The 20,059-nt window shown below is 37.1% G+C and overlaps 1 protein-coding gene across 4 annotated transcripts in view; it reads right to left on the bottom strand.

Moving 5' to 3' along the window:
• The window catches only part of AP3B1 (adaptor related protein complex 3 subunit beta 1), a 217,981-nt gene that overhangs the window by 54,480 nt on the left and 143,442 nt on the right, over nt 1-20,059 (bottom strand). The window contains exon 23 of one of the 4 annotated variants that reach the window (XM_042448312.1): nt 3,317-3,383. The exons of the other annotated variants lie outside the window; for them this stretch is intronic. Coding sequence (XP_042304246.1) covers nt 3,354-3,383 — 30 coding nt within the window. The 3' untranslated portion in view covers nt 3,317-3,353. Of the gene's footprint in view, nt 1-3,316; nt 3,384-20,059 lie in introns of those variants that run through there. 4 annotated transcript variants of the gene reach the window in all.

Below are 20,059 nucleotides of genomic sequence, written 5' to 3' on the forward strand. Positions count from 1 at the left end.
TAACTCTCTTGTTAACTGTATCACTGCTTTTTACTTTCAAATCAAATACGACCCCATTTGCCTTATTTCTGACTCCATTTCCAAAACAAACACACAAACTTTCCCCATATATGTGCACTTGTCATCTTCAGATGATCCTTCGTGTAGTTCACTATGAATCACAGACATTCCAAACACTCCAAAGTCTTCCTGAGATATAATTTCGCCCTCACCAGGCTCTCAGCTTTCACCAAAATGTCATCCAGATAAGGGTGCAAGAAAAATACTTGCTGCTTCTGGAACTAGCCAGTAACAGGGGAGCCTAACTGCATACAGCACAGGCTAAATCCCTGTTTCCCAATTTGTCTTTTGACTGACCAAGGGCACCTCTGTTTTAGCTAGAATAAGTTTCAGTTAGAACAATGTAAAACAGCGTTTTTCCTCATGTATGCAAGAGAATCCTTGGGATGCAACAACCACAGATATGTACAGGCAAATCCATGAATTCAAATAATCCTTTTCACTAGTAAATAAAGAAATAAAAATAGGTTTTTTTTTGTTTTCCCATTTAAATACACACCTTGTGTAAGAAGAACAACCTACATATGCCTAAATGGCTTGGGCCCAGGTTACTTGGAGGACCGCCTCTCCCCATATAATCCGCCCCACACACTCAGGTTAGCTGGGAAGAATCTGTTGAGAGTTCCGATTGCGAAATATGTGTCTACCTCGCAAAGGGCCTTTTCTATCATGGCCCCAAAAATCTGGAACACTCTTCCTGATTAGCTCCGCTCCATCACCTCCCTAGATCTCTTCAAAAAGAGACTTAAGACCTTCTTTTTCCATCAAGCTTTCCCCCATGTGCTCTGATATTATGTAATTCCCCCCTTTATATGTATTTCCATCATGGATCATCAGCTTAGCAGGCTTTATTTTGGCTTATTAGCTTTTAAATTCTATCTGTAATCTAAATAGTTTTAACGTTATGTATTATACTGTGATTTTATTGTTGTATTGTTGTATTTTCTTAGTTATGTACACCGCTTTGATCAATGCGGAAAAGTGGCATAGAAAAAAAATATTATTATTATTTATTTATTTATTTCAAAAATGGAATTTCAGTTGCTGAAAAGTCCATAATTTTAGCATGTTAGCATCCAGTTCAAACAGTATTTGTAACCTGTCAGTTGCCTCAAAGAAAATGTCATTACAGGAGCATGTCCTCTACACCTGATAGAACTGAAAACAAAATCCAGATGAGAGTGAATGAAATTGTTTCATATATGACTGATTCAATGCAAATGTTGTTAACCACAGTGAAATAAATTCCTTCCCTAAAGCATAAATTTAACAACTGTGAGATAATCCACTACAAATCCCATTGGCATATGTTTAAGAAAGTCATCTATGTAGTTCTGGATGTTTTAAGAAAATAACCAATCAATTCTGCAGATACAACATTATTTCTAAAGGAAATCTGTGTGTCTGTAGCTACAATGAGACAAACCACACATATTTTATCAGTTTATTACAGTAAGCAAATAAGCGTGGAATGAGAGTGCACATAACTGTCTACTTAGTGCTTACTGAAACATTTATAAGAGCTGTTATATCCCTAATAACAGACAGACAGCGTGCAATTTTAGAAAAGAGAAAAGCTTCACATTTTCAACACTTCACTAAAAAGTAACTGAAGAGTGTAAAATGAAAAATACTCTGTGCAGTTAGCTGGTAATGGACCATATTATCAACTCAAGTTAGATTTATATGATACAAACTAATCACTAATAGTTATTTTATGACATGGTATGTTAGCTTCTTTGGGGGTAGATTTAAAATGAAAATTGTAAAACTTTTAATTCCACTGCTTTAAGTAGCTGTAATACAGCTTTTTTTTAAAAAATGAGGATATGTAAAATTTCAAGTTGTTCTCAGAAATGCTCAAACTGTGCAAATATATAGTTGAGCAAGGGCGGTTCATGCTGTAACAAAGGCCAATTTGTGTGGCAAAGTAGTTCCAAAGGCTATGAACTACATTCTATGCTTTCTGTGAACCAGCTCTTTACTAAATTGTTCTTAATTTTATTAAAAATATACTGCAGGTTCTCAGGCAGCTGCAAGGTCTCCCAAAAGACAATGATGACAGTCCCCACTACATTGGTCTGATACAGAAACATCTCTTCAAACTTGTCACCTGTGTAAACTGCAGTCTTTGAAGCGAAATTTAAAACTGATTGGCTTTTACCCCTAAATGCTGGTTCTTTATAATGGCCCTCTCTGACGGGCCCTTTGTGGCGCATCCACAATGTGCTAGGGTTGCCTTGGGGCAGCGTGTGCACACGCCCTGCAACCCTAGCAATCAATCAAATTTTACTGCTTTTGACCAAAGGTCATTGCACAGCACAACAATACAATAATACATATAACAATATAACAGTATAAAAATATATGTAAATTATATCTGAAATGCAGGTATCTCGTATCTGGTACAGAATTTCTGCAACCCTAGCACGTCGTGCACGTGCCACCGTTATGCAGCGCCTTACACATGGCACGCGTAACCGTTACATCACAGCTGCGCAGCTTCCATACGGAGCTGCGCAGCTGCAATGTATATGCACTGTCTTTGGCGCTTTGCGGCGCAGCAAAAAGGAGCCGCTTTTTTGAGATCATTTTTCTGCTGCACAGCTGCGCCACACAATTTGTTTGTTGCGGCACAGCTGTGCAGCAGAGAGGTGCCGAGGAGGCGCCTCTTCTGGGCGGTCTGTACCCTGCTAATGTTAGTTCTCCATAATAACTTCTGTTGTCAAACTACTGTAATTAAATATGCCAATATTGAAACAATTCCTCCCACTACTTTAAAAAATCCTTTTTGTAAATGTTTATTTTAAAGAAAGAAACAATTTGAATATGATGAAGTAGACTGAGCCTACAAAAGCATGTACTACAAACATCTTTCATTCTCACAGATGCTACAGGTTTCCTTTGTATTTCTTATAGAAGAACAAGTCAGTCATAGAATCATAGGACCACAGAGTTGGAAGAGACCTATAAGGGTGATCTAGCTCAACCCCCTGTCATGCAGGAACACAGAATCAAAGCATTCCTGACAGATGGACATCCAGCCTGTTTAAAAGCCTACAAAAGAGGAGACTCCACCACTCTTCCAGGGTGTGTGTGCTTTCCACTGTTGAACATCTCTTATCGTCAGGATGTTCTTCCTAATGTTGAGGTGGAATTTGGATCAAAAGTTCCTTTTGCATAAGCAGAATATTATACATTCTTGTATAGGAAAAAAAAGAATTTGTTAATTTGATCCTATCTGAGATATCAGTGATTGTGGACTATTCTCTGAATCTGCATCAACTAGGTTTTCAAACCTTTGGTAGACGTCCGAGCCAAGGCTAAATAGACAAATATAACAACAGAGTTTAATAGACTTTTTAGTTACAAAATTTCACTATTACATGAGAGGTGGAGAGGCCTACATCTTGCAAGTTATTCTACGATTATATCAACAGTTGTGTAAACAGATGGCATAAAATATTGCATAAATTTGAAATTTAAGAACACATGATAGCATGCTGGCACGACAAAAAATGATGCCTAAGTGGACCTCTAGCATTGCTGACTTAATGGTATGCCAAATGTAACCTTTCATATAGTCAGAGGAACTAGTAATGTTCTAGTTCAGTTTCTTATATTCAAGTAGTATCAAGTGGAAGCTCACCTCTGAAGTACAAATAAGGAAGAGGAATTCTAGAAACACATAAATGGCCAGAGGTTTGGGGTTTTTTTGCTTTGAGAAGGAGACAGTTTCCACTATACCCAAAACACCAGCTCCATACTGGCAGATCAAATTAGGCAAGGCGGCAAAAATTAAGTATGCAAGTGACAGACTTCATCTCACTAAGGGGAGAAACAGACTACCCCAAAGGGGCGGCTTGAAGTTACCCCTGACAAAGCTGGATCAAGTCTGTGGCAACCGCACGCCACAGCCCCAATCCACCTTTTTATCACCCCCAAAAGAAGTGACAAATAGTGTGCCAGCAAAAAACTGATTTTTCTGCCCCAGCGTGGACAGAACCTAGCCTTCAGGTGTTCTCGTGGCGTGCGGTGTGTAAACACTGTGCCTTCAGAGCACCTGGAAGCCAGCCCATGTTGGGTAGTCAGGCAGCATGAAACTGGCTTCTGGGCAGCTTCAATGCATACACTGTCAAAATGCTGTGCCCTGAAACTGGCCGAACAGTGGTGCAAAGGAGCGGTGTGTTTCGCCCCTATGTATCTTTTTAATGTTTCCAAGTTGCAAAAAATATCCCAGAGTAATATCATTGTAATGAAAGATGGAAAAACAGGGGTGGAGTTTTTATTTCACCCATACCAAGTCATCCACCACTGAGTCCATTTCAATAAGAACAATAAGGTCGTAAGCAAGCATGCTTTGCCAAATCTGGCCCTACCTCCTACTTCAGCAAATCAGTCATTACTTCCCAGGCTTCAAGAAGCAGGTGAGGAAGACATTTTTACCTTACTAAGTAAAAAACTTTATTTCAGGCTCCTATGAAGCATCAGAAATACATTTTCCATGCCTTGCAGCATCATGACCTGCCTCTAGTTCTTTGGTCATTTCACTATATGAGATATTTCAAATGGGCTTTAAAAACATCCTTTTAAAACAGAACTGCACAATAAATCTGAAAATAAAATTTTCTTCTCAGAAGTTTTGTTTATGCATCATTTTGACCAGCTTTTTATATATAAATATTTGAGATGTCTATTTCCCTCTTTTAGATTTAATAATAATTAATAATAATAATTTGTTTTATTTATATACCGCTATTCCAAAGATCATAGCAGTGAACAGCAAGTAAGCTAATTAGCAAGTAAGCTAATTTGCCCCCAACAGTCTGGGTACTCATTTTAGCGACTTGGAAGGATGCAAGCCTGAGTCCGAGCTTGGGCCCTTTTGCTGGTTTTGAACTCGCAACCTTGCGGTTTAGTGTGGCTGCAGTACAGGCATTTAACCACTGCACCACCAGGGCTCCTTAATTTATCCTTAATCTTTTAAAGAAAAAAAAAACAAGTAAAAGGTGTCAAACAATGTACTGCATGTATTTGGATAAATAAAACTCAACTGAAACCAAAAAGACAGAATCCAGTCATTTATTGGAGTCATTTCATAGGCTACAGAATTTTTGCAATTTATTTTATACTGAAGTAATTACATTATATTTGTTAAAATAATACATGTACTTATTAAAATGCCATCTTTCAAGTTAAAAGAGTGATATATGAATCACCACATTTCTTTGAAACATTATGACTGTTTTTTTCAAGATGAAGCTGAAAACTTTATATTGACATATTTCATAAAGCCAAATCCTCCAAGTGCCCTGGAAATGTAAGGTGTAGTAATGCAAATTTGCCTTGTGCCAGTAGAATGCTTTGAAATATGAGCACTCTTCATGAATATTAAGTTCTGTCATATGCCACAGATTTCGTTTGAAACAGTTGACTTCACTGAGACTAGCTATATGCTTTGGTTTTATAAAAATGCTTAAACACTTTGCTGCATCAGTCATTAACTTGCAAAATTGTCCACTATCAAAAGTGTAATGAAAAAAAGAGCAAAATAGATCTTATAGAAAGCAGAAACTGTAAATAATGTTAAACTCTTTCAAAGACAGATACTTGAAGATTATCGTTATACTATTTAAAATGTTTTAATTTCATCTTTCAGTCACTGTTTCCAAGGCAACTTACAAAATAAAGTATTTAAAACAGTAATGCAATTTATTAAGAAGAATATTCAGCCATAAGGTGAAAAACTGGGAACATCACATAATTGTCTGAGGGAGAAGTTCCGAAGTCAAAGCACAACTATGAAGGAGGTCCTATCCAATCCCCAGTTTACCTTTTCACCTTCAGAGTTGGAATAACTACAAGTCATAGACTTTATAGACCTTATTAAACAAGTTCATATGTGAAGCGTGTCAAAAGAACAGCCTCTTGGACTTAAATTACATGTACCTAATTGCTCAAGAGGTTGTAATACAATGGAAAAAGAGAAGACCTTTGCAGTTGACACCAGAGGAGCTCCACCCAGCCAAAAAGAAAAGAAACTGGGAGAAAAAAGTAATTATACCAAATGTTTAACGGATTTGGCTTCAGACTTGGCCATACTTATTGCAGACCAATTGAAATCAATAGAACTTAATGCTTTCATGACCTATTGCAAGCAAGACCCAGCCCCAATCCCAAATTTACTAATTTAATAAAAATAACAGTGTAAAACATTTGGTAACCCTGTTACAGCACACTATGTAAGAAGCTTTGGCAATAATGAGAAGCATCCAATGGCTGCATTCTGTTGGTGGAATGGTGAGATAAAGTAGAACCAGTAGGCACAGGGGCAATTCTCCCTCCTCAATGTAATCCTTCTGTGAAACCTCAAAAATTATCTCTGTAATACTGTGGAGCCTTCCAAATTTTGTTTTCAGTTGGCACAAAGTGCTGAAGGGGGAGGGGAGGGTAAGAAAGCTCTGCTGCAACAGCTAATAGAATGCTGGATTTATCCCAAAAGTGAGAACCACATCTTTATACATTTTAGGTAATAGAAAATGAACATATTTTAGGCAGTCTGTTTCCACAGCAACTTACATGTTACACTGAGATTAGCATGAATTGAAGTGAGGTCTTTTTATGTTTTGGGGGTCTCTTTCTTAACATCTAGAGCTTTAGTGAGCAAGTTCCTGTTGCTGGGTAGTCATACTAGTTCCTCTGAAATCCAATAGAAGCTACAATGTCCTACCTCTTCCTATCAATGCAAAACCCTAGCAATTCAGCAAGAAAACAAGATGTATGCTTCTCATTTGACATGTTCTCCAGAAGAACTGTTTGCATTTTGTGGTGGCAGCAGAATCTTTGGAAGTAGAAAAGACCCAAAGGAGCTATGCCCAATAGGTTCTTAAAGGGAGCGCATGCAGCTGTAACCCACATGTCACCCACCACAAGTCTAAGAGGTTTCTCAGACTGTAGGTAATTTATTGTGGTCAAAGAGGCTTGGTAGTATTGAAATGTTTTCAAGTAAGATTGCAGTTAGACTGCATGCCATTTTGTACATAAAGTTACAAAGAGTAGATTAGGAAAGCATCCAGTTTTCTAGGAAGTCGAAAACCAAAATATCAACACAGACTCTATCTAATTACTGAACAAAGTTGATCTTTAATTGTGGTCTTGGTAAATACAGTATATTTATTAACACATTTTCTGTAACATGTTTTGACTTCATCAACGAACAATATCTTAATTCCAAACCCCTGTTTGATTACACTGCTGTATTGAATACACTGCTCAAGGTCTGTATGAAGCAAGTTTCAAACTGCATATTATCACCCATTGACAAACACAACATTTTATGAAGAGCCTCTGTTCAAGCTGACATCTATCTACCTTGTGTAAATAAGAAACAATTCATTTTGTAACCTTGACTTTAAAGCCCAGCCTTTCTACCTTTTTTCTTTTTTCCTAAACAAGTGACAAAGAACAAGGAAGCTGATTGAAGGGGTCCATTATGTATCAACTTAAAGAAAGGCAAAGTGATTGATGAAACTAGCAGTCACCTTCACTGCTAGCTACTGCACCTGTATCCTTTTTGTCAAATGACCTGAAAATCCTGCTGACAGTTTCACATTCACTACAAGGATACACTGTAGTTTTGAATACTTTTATTTGCCTTCAAGTCTTTAGGGACACATATTTTGCAACTACAACTGGATTTTCAGCATTTTTGGTCTTCTCTTCTCAAATCAGTTTCTCATTCTGCTACTGAACAAGCTCATCTTGGAAAAACTGATAGCAGCAGGTAAACTATGACTCAACAAAAATATTTCGTAAGATTGAGTAATGCAAAATCTAATGATCAAAGCTGAAAAATTATTAAGCTTTATTTTTAAAAAAATCTTAATTTGAGAAAAGACAGGTTCTTTTCCATTTATTTCAGTAGTGGACAGCTTAAATTTCTGAAAACATGAGACAACTAATTATTAATTTATGAATTGTGCAATATTAATTGTAATTAATTAACCTTTTTGCATGTTATCACCTGTTGTACAAATTACATTTTTGCTCATTTGTATCATAAACTTCAATGGAAGATACCAAAGAGTGGAGAGTCTTTCTTCACCAAATCCAAATTACTTCTTATTGTCTTCATGGCAATCTAACATTTTCTGAATTTGGAGTCTAAAATAATAAAATACTGACTATTCTCTTTAATTGAAATGTCTTAGAGTTAAAAGGGTTTCAAAACAAACATGTCCAAACCTCACCAGTATGATGCAACATATACGAACCAGAGACAAATAAAACTACAACATATAGCACTTTCAAATAAAAATGCAAAATAATTTGCTAAGTTTGGATACAAAACCAGAAACAAAGGTGAGTTTCTTACTCAAATAATTTGGCTCTAGGAGAGGGAGGGAGCATGGCTATATGACTTGAACAGTGATGTGTCTTCAAACTTGGGGGCTAAACATTCAATTGGAAGTCAACTTTTAATTCAGGATTAAAACTGTAGTTAATTACCTGCTGATTAAGTTAAAACATTAAGCTCCAGTATATCAAATATATTCTTTATCAGAATGTTTTTTCCAACTGTAACTGAATGCGTTCCCCCAATAAAGCTGACTATTTTTGCAAGCACTGAGCTTGGCAACAAGCACAGTATGTTCTTTCTGAAATTGAAGAAAACCCTACTAGGCATTAGGACACTTGAGAGGCAGCCATATCTCCAAAGGATCTGCTGTGCTCTGTGTGGGACATAGCACCATTTCCTCTGGGCATTTATTACCTGTTAAAAACCAATCTTTTGGTGAGTGGCAGTTCAGGGTTTTTGAGAGCAAGCTGCAATATTTCTTCGGGTCTGCAGAGTCATAATTAAAGCTGAACTGAGTGGAATTGGAGAGGGAAGGTCAGCGAGGTGCCGTATGAGAGATGAGGCTGGGCTGATGGGCACCAAATGAACAAATTATGATGGGCCCCACTCAATGTGATGAGGTCAAATGCTTGTTTCTACCCACTGACAGTTCAATTTCCCTGCAATGTCTCTCGGTTCTCTATGAGCTAATTATGAATGAAAAGTTATCAACTCCCTGTACCAAAAGCGGCTTAAATACCATTTCTTGGTGCTCTTAATGTCAAAATATTACAAGAAACAGCATGTTGGCCCAGTTTTTGAGACAAACAATACCTGTCTTGATCTAAATATCAATGATAACCCATATATTTTTGTGACTTATAGCATATAGGAGACAGATTTGCCAGCTGTCATCTGCTTAGCAAAAATAATAATTTTATCAAGCAAATCTATATTATGCTTACAATCCATTTCCACAGAAATAGCAGCATTGAGCTCATAGCATTCCATATCACGGGCTACATAATCTTCAAACAGCACTATATATTTTTCCTGGGACGATGCAACTGGATTATTAGGTTTTAAGCATCAATACTTCTATGTATCCCAGCATACAGATTTATTATCTTAAAGCACTTCAAAAACCATCGACATAATGCAAATTCTTTCCATAGAAACTGGGTTTAAGGGGTAATTTTCCACATCTTCTATTTATGATGTTCAATTATTTTCTTTGCATCTATAAGCATAACTGCTTTCAACTTTTCTGAATCCTATGATACCTAACAAAAAACAAAATGTAACATATATGTCACCAATTTTAACGTGTCAGCGGCAAATGGCCCATTTAAAAATATAGCATTCTTTTCAAAATGCCTTAAATATTTCAGTTTACTTCAAAATCCTCATCTTTTAAAATTTGATATATTGCTATTCCCTTTAACATTAAACTCCTTTATTCTGCAATTAATTTCCATTATGCTCATATCCATTTGTTCCCCAGGTAAGATTTTTGAAAAGCTCACCCAGTCTGTCTCCTAAAAGAACAACCATTCTACTTCCATTTAATAAAAACAGTTGCTATTATGAACAGAAGCACAAAGCTCAAGTAGAAAAATGTTCCAATCACTATAAATATTTCTACTAATATCTCCATGTAGCTCTACAAGCACATTAAGGAAGTGGTAGAAGGCAGTTCACTAATAACAACAAAGATTTAATGAATGAAATGATTTTTCTGTCTGTGCATCGTAGTTTAAAAAACCCACAATGGAAATCATTGCTCTTTTTAACCATCATCAATGATCACAGTATTTTCACAATGTATCAATTGTGATTGTGTATTTAGAGTATTATCTTGTTAGACATTGCTATCAAGAGGTATTACAATAAAATGATTGCTGTACCATCTTCCCTGTTTAAGTAGCACAATTAGCAACAGAGAAATGCAGTTCATTCATTACAGAACCTTTCAGGAAGTTGATTTTTTCTAATTCTTATTGTAATTGCATTGTTCTAATCTTGTATTATAAAGGCAGCTGCTTGCCTATCATTTGTACTTTCCTCGTTAATCCTGACTCAGTGAATTAACCTTTAATTATGGCCGTTAAAATTGAAATGAGCCTTTTGTCTGGCTGGGGCTGCCCCCTTTCAGTGCATGATTCTGATGAAAATTTTTAGGGTCAATGAATATGTCCCATGTCATGTCTGATAGCTGCTAAAGATGTGAGGAGGTAAATGTTACCTTAGAAAGATGTGATTGAATTTTTAAAGAGACTGATTTTATTGACAAAATTTGAGATTTGTAATTTCCTAACAAAAACCATCCCAGCCATTATCACACATCAACTAATGTTAAGTGGATTTACACTTTATGCCTGAAATTCTCAATACAGTAGTGGTTTAGCATTTAAATTTTCGAGTTATATTTACATGCAAATGTGACAGTTGAAAGAAGGGCAACAAGCCAGTATTACTATCTTGATTTCTTCCTGGCTGCTTCTTGATGTAAGCAAATAAGCGTGTATGTGTGTGCCTTCAAGTTGTCTGTTGACTTATGGCGACCCCATGAATTTCATAGTGTTTTCTTAGGCAAGGAATATTCAGAGGTGGTTTTGCCACTTCATTCTCATCCAAAGGTAACCAAGGCTGACCCTCCTTAGCTTCCAAGATCATATGGGTCACCTACAAAAATGTGTTTGTCTACACAATATTTAAAATATTGTATACAAATGTAATATACATATGTATGTAATATGCGCACGCACACACACACATGTAATATACATATATATGTAGGGAGTGTGTGCGTGTTGGTGTGCCGTAAAGAGGTACTGTTTTAGAAAAAAACAAACTAATGTGTGTGGGGGGGGGATTGTTTTAAAACATTTTCATGTTTTAATTTTAGGAAAGGCAAGATAAACTTTAAACAATTATACCTAGTTCAAAACCAAAAGAGGATGAACAAACTGACTGCTTTTAAGACCAGATTCTGATCACTGGATTTTCTAAAAAGTTATCTTGAATGTTTTTATTCTCTCTCTCTCTCTTTTGTATTTTCATGTATCCAGATATATAAGAGGTACTAATTAGATGGTGTAGTGCAGAAAAATACACCGTGACTTTATTATTCATTTCAAGAAAGTTCCTGCTACCAGGGAAAGCGTTTACATATATAATGTAAGTAATCACCCTGTTACAAATGTCTGGCAATCTTAGATGCATTTTCTCCCCAGATGCTAGAGGTGACATTCAGCAACTAGTATCTGCAGAAGCAAGATTGAATATTGCAGTATTTCCTGTAATAAAAGAAGGTTGGAAGTCTTCTCTCTTAAGTTTCAAATAAGCTCGTAAAACCTCTTATTTCACTGAATTTTCACCATTTTGTCTTTGTATTATTTACTGACATTACCTCATATTCTTAGATTTAATATACAAAACTGATTTTACTAATTTAAACATTTTAATTGTGTTTTATGTACTGTGATTTTTGGTGAGCTGCTTTGAGTTTATAACAGTGTGTGTTTATTTAAACACACAAATATTTTTAAAGATACCTATAATGCAGATTCAATGCAGACCTTCTTGTACATGCCAGTCTGATCGGAACAGCAAAAGGGGCACTGAAGGCATCTTTAATAATTGGGCATGAACACAGGGAAGCAGGGTTTCCTTGAGGTACACTAGCCCTACACCATTAGAACTGTAAGATCAGCCTCACACTTATCAGTGGATGTAATCATAGAAAACATAGCTCATAGTTTAGTTGCAGAATTCTCTCATTCGCTCCACCCCTTGAGTTTGTCTTCATTGGAAGATGAAGCATATTGGAGTTGGAGCAGATGCCTGATAGCCAGTCACGTCCTCCTTCAGTTCAGTAAGATTCAGAACAGGGAGAGGACCTGGGGGACAGGCCTCCCAATCCCCAAGAAAGGCAGAGGCTTTCGAGTCTGGCTTGACGATCCCACACAGAGAGATCTGTGAGATGCTACATTCCAAGCATAAGGAAAAACACTGCTGCAAAACACGTTTATACTGCCTGGAATCAGGACATGAGCAGAGGTGGCTGCCTTTATAAGCAAGTAACTTCCTCCAGTCAAACTGCTGGATTCAATCAGTTCACCTCTTGACTCAGCCTTTTAAAGTATGTATTGGATTCTGACCCGGACTGTTTAACTACCCTGCTACTGCAACTCCCTGGACCCTGTTCTGGTTTATTGCTTTCCTGGATCCTGGACTATTTGACATCAGATACCTCCTTTCTACAGCTTCTGAACTTTGGGATCCTGAATTCGTCTTCAACATAGGAAACATGACAAATTGAGAATTCACCAATGATAGGTCCTAAATTTAGATTAGACAAATGCATGGAAAAGGCTGCTACTAGTTATCATGTTTATCTATTATCCCCAGTAACACGCCCCCAGTGTGGTGTGATTTGAAGGCAAAAAGACCCCCCAGGGTAGAGTGGTGATTTGAATGTTGGACTATGACTCTGGATACTAGGGTTGAAACCTCTGCTCAGCTTTGGAAACCCCCTAGGGATCTTGGGCAAGTCACACTCTTCACCATCAGAGGAAGACAACTCTCTACAAAACTTGCCAAGAAAACCCCATTATATGATTTTCGTAGGATCACTGGAGGGAGCAAGCTTGTTTTCTGCTGCTCCGGAGAACAAGACAAAGAACAATGGATGTAAGCTGCAGGAAAAGAGGTTCCCACCTCAACAGTGTGCTTCTCAACAGCGGGAGAGAATGAGAAGGATACTACTATACTGTTATGCATGCAGGTTTCACACAGACATGTTGCCACATGAGAACAGAATACTGGATTAGACAGGTTTAACTCTAATTAAGTACAGCTCTTATGTGTACTGAGATTTGTGATGTGAAACGTGTGAAGATCTGACTTGATAAAATGTCATCCATCCTAACATTTCCAAAACATACTTGTTCTCTGAGACTGGAACACCACCTAGATATATAATTCTTTCTCCTATATTGTCAATTAAAATACTGTGTAATTCTATATTCTACCTTTTGGAAACAAGAGTTTTGGAATTTCAGAACTTTTAACAACGTTTGTTGAAATACAGAATAAATGACTTTGTAATGCTATCAATATAATAATAATAACATAAAAGGAGACAGACAAGGCTGCATTCTATCACCCTATCTGTTCAACTTGTATGCAGAAAGCATCAAATGACAGCAGATTTAGACTCGGAGAAAGAAAGAGTGACGGCCGGAGAGAGGAATATCTAAGAGAGACAGATGACACCATACCACTAGAAAAAACAAGAAAGACTTGGAGCAATTACTGAAGAAAGTCAAAGAGGAAAGTGCTAAAGCAGGCTTAATGTTGAACATTATGAAAACAAAAATAATGATCATGGAGGATTTACATAAATTCAAGCTAGATGATGAGGAAATTGAAATACTGGTAGTTAAAATTTCCTATAACTTGGATCAATAATTGATCAGAATGGAGATTGTAGTCAAGAATCCGAAGAAGACTAGGAAGGGGAAGGGCAGCTACAGTATGAAAGAACTGGACAAGATCTTAAATGCAAAGATATAAAACTGAACACTAATGTCAGGATTGTCCAAGTAATCATATCACCATGCACAGATGTAATAGCCGGACAGTGAAGAAAGCTGAAAGAAATATATTCAACTCATTTGACACATTGGTGCTGGAGAAGTGTGCTGAGGATACTGTGGAGAGCCAAGAAGACAAACCAATTGGGTCTCAGTTCAATCCTAAACTCTCCCTGGAAGCCAAGATGACTAAACTGAATCTGTCATACTTTAGACACATCATGAGAAGGCATGTTTATATTGTATTCTCAATACCTAAATGCCCTTAGTGACACAAGTTCCCACAAGACCATACCTTGAGACCTAAAAATGACAACAGCAGCAAACTCATTCAGAAGTTGCCATTTTAAGACCGAGAACACATGTATTTGCACACGACATTTCTTCCCCAATTCTGTTCCTGTGGATGAAGCTCTGACTGAAGTATTACAATTACTGTACTCATGTATAAGTCTAGAAATTTAGGTCAAAAAATGGACCCAAAAAACCTGAGTCGACTTATCCATGGGTCAATGCAAGTACTGTATCTTAACTCTTATTTAAAAGAAGTAACCATCCCCTGGTGAAAAGCAAGAGTATAATCTGTCCTGAAAGCACTTGAGCCCCTCTACTCTCTCATCCATCCAGCTTTGAGAGTAAGTACAAAGAGTTATTATCTGCTGGAATTTTATAAGTTCTTTGACATTGTATTGCTTTGCCTCATCCTTTAGATCCTTTGCTATGTGCCCCTAAATTTTACCATCGAGTTATCCACGGGTCATAGCAAAATCCATAATTTTGGCCCTAAAATTTGCCCTCAATTTATACATGCGGTTGATTTATAGTCCAGTATATACAGTAAAGGCCTTACAGGGAAAAGTAGAACAAATCCTGCTGTGGTAATCCTTAACTACTCCCTCCTTTGGAAGTACTGACTTATTTCATGGTTTAGGAATCTTACAGATATTTCCTACCACCAGAGTAAGATGTTTTATTATTTATTTTATCTGCTTTCATGTTAGAAGGGCCTGATAGGCTGTAATACATGTGTCAACAGTGTGATGCTACAGCTAAAAAAGCCAATGGGATTGTAGGCTGTATCAATAAAAGTACAGCGTCTAGACTGACGGAAGTAATAGGACCAACTCCATTCTGCTTTGGTTAGGCCTCACCTGAAATACTGCATCCAATTCTGGGCACCACAATTCAAAAAGGAGGTTGACAAACTGGAGCATGTGCATAGGAGGGAATCCAAAATAGTGAAGGCTCTGGAAACCATTCCGTATGAGGAATGAATAGGGAGCTGGATGTGTTTAGCCAGGAGAAGAGAAGGTTAAGAGATGATAAGATAGCTCTGTTTAAATATTTGAAGGGATGTTATATTGAGGATGGAGCAAGCTTGTTTCTGCTGCTGCAGAGACTAGGGCACGGAGCAATGGATGCAAACTACAGGAAAAGAGACTCCATCTCAACATGAGGAAGAACTTATTTATAGTAAGAGTTGTTTTAACAGTGGATCACATTCCCTTGGGAGTGTGGTGGAGTTTCCTTCTTTGGAGATTTTTAAACAGAAGTTGGATGGCCATCTGTCAGGGGTGCTTTGACTGTGTATTCCTGCATGGCAGGGGGTTGGACTTGATGAGCCTTGAGGTCTCTTCCAACTTTATGGTTGCATTCTATGATTCTAAGACAATAGGTATTTAAGTAATTTAGTAATATTAGTCTAGTTCCCTTGCTAAACAGTTTCCCCTATTTTAGTTACAAGCTTATAACTGCAAGCCCACTGATTCTTGCACTGGAAGGAATAGGACAATTTCTCAAAGACTGCGTCTAACCATGTACTTATTAGAAATTATTTCTTCCAATTCTGCCCTGTCTTTCCATCCCAAGGGATCTTATTTACTCTGTAGAGATTTGTTATGCACTAAACTTGTCATTTATTCCATTCTTTAATTGTGGGTTTTTTGGGCTATGAGGCCATGTTCTAGAAGAGTTTATTCCTGATGTTTCGCCAACAGCTGTGGTTGACATCTTCAGAGAATGCTGGAATGGAAGAGAATGGGGTATATATACTGTTGGTTGAGGCGAGGTGATCTGCGTGTTATTCTGCGCGTTGTTCTGTTGTTGAATGGCAAGGCCTACAGGGTGTCCATTTACTTAATGATCCATTATCTGCTGGGAATCCCCCTCACCCTGGGAGGTTTTCATTTGCATTTTCTGGGACCTGATTTTGGTGTTTTTCAGGACTGATAGCCACACTTTGTTTACTTTAAGGGTTTCTTCTTCCCTGTTGAAATTGCCCAGGTGTTTATGGATTTCAATGGCTACCCTATGCATTCTGACCTGATAGTTGGTGGCATTGTCCAGACTTTCAGTGTTTTCTAACATCATTTTATGCCCAGGTTGGTTTATAACGTGTTCTGCTCTGCTGATTTTTCTGGATGACACAGCTTGCAGTGTCTTTCATGTTCCTTGATTTGTATTTGAACACTGCATTTGGTGGGTCCCTATGCAGACTTGTCAGCAGCTGTACGGTATGCAGTAAGCTCTTGTGGCTGTTAGAGGGGTTCTCCTCTCCTTCCCTGAGTGCAGCATATGCTGGTTTTTCTCAGTTGGTTTGTAGACCATTTGGAGGTTGTGTTTCCCTTCTTCTGTTGTTATACAAGCAGATATAACAAGATCACTGTGGACATTACACCACTCCTCAAGACTTAGCTCCATTTCTTTGTCAATTATTTTTTCCAGCAACACCTGCTCTGCTAGGACGACTGCATCCGGGTCTCAGTGACTGAACTATATTAATGAAGTATGGGTTTTCTTTTTCCTCTCTTTTTTTATGATTGTGGGTTTTCAATCAGATGGAAAGAAGAGTTAGTTGCATAAAGAAACAGGGCAATTTTTTCATCAATTAACTCTTTTTCTGATCTGTTAGTTTATTTAACAAACATATCTATGGTGGTTCCAGGATAGTCAGCTTTTTTCTTTCTTTTAGGTGACATATTGTAGATTTGTGATGTTTATTATGTGACTAAAACAATATCCTGGACAGATAACTGTGAAACAGTAGAACAAGAGGATGGTGATCTCAAAGGCAGGTAGTTTCCAGAATCCTTTACTTTGACGATGGATTCCCTTAATAAAATATTCAATGTTGTTATTTTATTATTTATACCATTTTTGTTTTATTCGGTATTATTCATTGAATTCACTGCCACTCTGTACTGACCCCGAAGGGAATACAGTCACCCCTCCTTTCTTGTGGACTTGAGGTTTGCTGTCTTCAGTATTCATGGAGGGGCGACCTCCTTAATTTTCCATGGGACACACCTGGGCAGAGCACACCCCGCACACTCGTGGGCACACATCCCATTCAAGCCTATGGGGCTTGAATATTGGCAAGTCTGTTTTCGCAGGGGAGTCTGGAACGGATCCCCCGTGAAAATGGAAGACCAACTGTACCTTCTTGTTTCAACTCTTTATTTCTTCAGAACAACTGTATCAAAATGACAGTAACCTGCAGTAATTAATAACAAATATAATTTTGCTCAAAGATTACAATTCAGGGTAGTCTTTAATAAAATCAAAACATTTATCATCCTAAAGATCTTTTATCTTCATCACAGCATTTCTAATGCTGTTTCATTTGGAGCACCAGGCAGCATTTCTTTTTTGCATTTTGCATACATGCTGGTCTTACTCATAGGCAGAGGAACGTCAATAAAATATTTCCAAAAATGGGTCCCTTTTACAGCCTGCTGTCAATGCCATAATAGGTTTTCTCCAACAGGGAAAGATAAACCTCAGGCTCGACACACAAAGACCCAAAGACATGCAGAGTATTTTTCTCAAGAGTTATACTTTCATTCTCATGTACTTAATTAAAAACTAATCCCGATTTCATGATGAATAATCTTTGGATCATAATATATCTTAAACAGAAAACTATCTTTAGATAGATTTTTCCTCAAAAAGCATTTAATTTAAAAATCCAATTTAAATCTAAAAATCAATTTTTGATTTTTTTTAAAAAAGCCATTGATTTTTATCTACCCTGTCTAAAACTCAGCATATACAACATTGTTCCTGAATTCTCAGATTAATCAGGGGAACAATGGTTTGCATTATCATTCATACATTCCTTCCCATCTGCTGCATAGAAGCATGCGTAGATAAAATGTCATGCTGAAGCAAGGTCAATCCAATAGATCCATTTCTATCATTTAGCACACAACTCCTCCATCACAGATCAAAGAGTCAAAATATATGCACTTTCCATGTTCATTACTGATATGCATGTCATCAAACATAGGGTTCACCTTAGCGTTACCGTAATTCAGAAACAACTTGAAGGTGAACAACAACTACTACAAACTTTTTAAACAGTACCATTTTCTGCCTGTGTCTCAATTAGGAGAATTATGTATTTTAGTCAGGGAAATTAGTGATTTTGTTTGAATTTCCTGAATTTTTAAGGGAACCAATCTAATTTATTTTGCCTGGACTAATGCCTGGCAGAATAGCCTTTCTTCTGTTTCTGTACTTTTCTGAATTTTGCAATGATATTCTTGGCTCAAAAAGTGCACGGAAAAATGCGCATATTAGGGAAGATATGTAAAAAAAAGAAAGATGAATTTTCTGAGGTAATTTACCAATAACAGTTTAGGGGAGGAGAAGCAATACAACTTACAGTTCTGCTAATTAACCTTTGAAAGTAGAATCCTTTAGACTTTATAGCACGTATTTGTAGAGCCTTGACAAGAAATTTTGATGCTGTAAACAATATAAACCTCTCTGCATTGGATAACAAAAAAATAAGTCTTTACAAGAGATGACTTTCCCTTCAGTGATCTTAACAAAGGATAAATTTAGTTGTTTCTAAGATCACTGTAAATAAAAAATTCAAGTAGTACATTAATTGTATCTTCTACTGACACAGAATCATAGCCAAATATTCTTTCCTTCTTAGGAATCCTCTTATGTCAACCCATCCAATCTGCCAGTGGAAGAACATTTAATCTTGCCTGTATAAAGACTACCGTCATTTTAATATTTGGTAGATCTATCTGGTATTTTGGATGGGATAAGTACAATAGAATAAAAGAGGCATAAAAATTATTGGAAGGCAAGACTTGATCTGTCACCTGTGATTGCATCTCAGTATTCCTGAGTCTCTGGAGCATTAATGCTTTAGCTCTATCAAAACCTTGCGTCAAAAGAAAAGAGAAAGAAAATGCCAAATTCATAGCAACCAGCTGCATTTTATGCTTCCATGAATCTGGGCCCATCTCTTCCAAAATGATTAGAAGTAACTCTGATACCTGCTTGAAAATTATTTTTAACAAAAATAGCAGAGCTAATCTAAGAGCTTCCACTTTGATTGTCATTATGCCCAGTTCTGCATAACCAAGAGCTAGCACAAAAAAATATTTTGTGCTCTTTGTAGTGGATCTATATTGGTGAAAGCCCATAGTAGTGCTCTATACAACAACTATGGCAGAACCCTAATCTTGTAGCGTTTGAATGCTGTCTGAACTAGATTGTCCCCTTTTGTAAGACAGATCAATAATAATGCAGTTAAAGTTCTATCAGCAAATAGGGTGCTTGACTGAACCTGTGACAACCATTTGCCTATTCATTAAAATACCATACCATTGAATCATAGACTCTATGATACTTGAAAGAAAATACTTGCTCTAGTTTATTCCCATCAAATAACCAATCATGGATTTTCTTCAGTTTACCAAATACCATAATCTTTAGGTTTTGTGATTTTTTAAATATAATTGATAGAAGCTCATTCTTGCACTGAGGTTGTTTAAAAATGAAGAATGCTTAAGAAGTAGAAAAGAATAGACATATGACAGTGTTCTGTGCAATCATTCTGGCCACATGACTCACAGAGTAGTCTTTGGCAACGCTGGCTCTTCGGCTTAGTAACGGAGATGAGCACTGCCCCCTACAGTCAGACACAACTTGACAACCTTGTCAAAGGGGAATATCTTTACCTTTATGACAAAATGCATGTGAAATTTTTATGGGACAGATATAAACTGATTCAAATACCTCTAGTTTTAGCACAACT

Source organism: Sceloporus undulatus, chromosome 2 (assembly GCF_019175285.1).
Source record: "Sceloporus undulatus isolate JIND9_A2432 ecotype Alabama chromosome 2, SceUnd_v1.1, whole genome shotgun sequence".
Classification (NCBI taxonomy): domain Eukaryota; kingdom Metazoa; phylum Chordata; class Lepidosauria; order Squamata; family Phrynosomatidae; genus Sceloporus; species Sceloporus undulatus.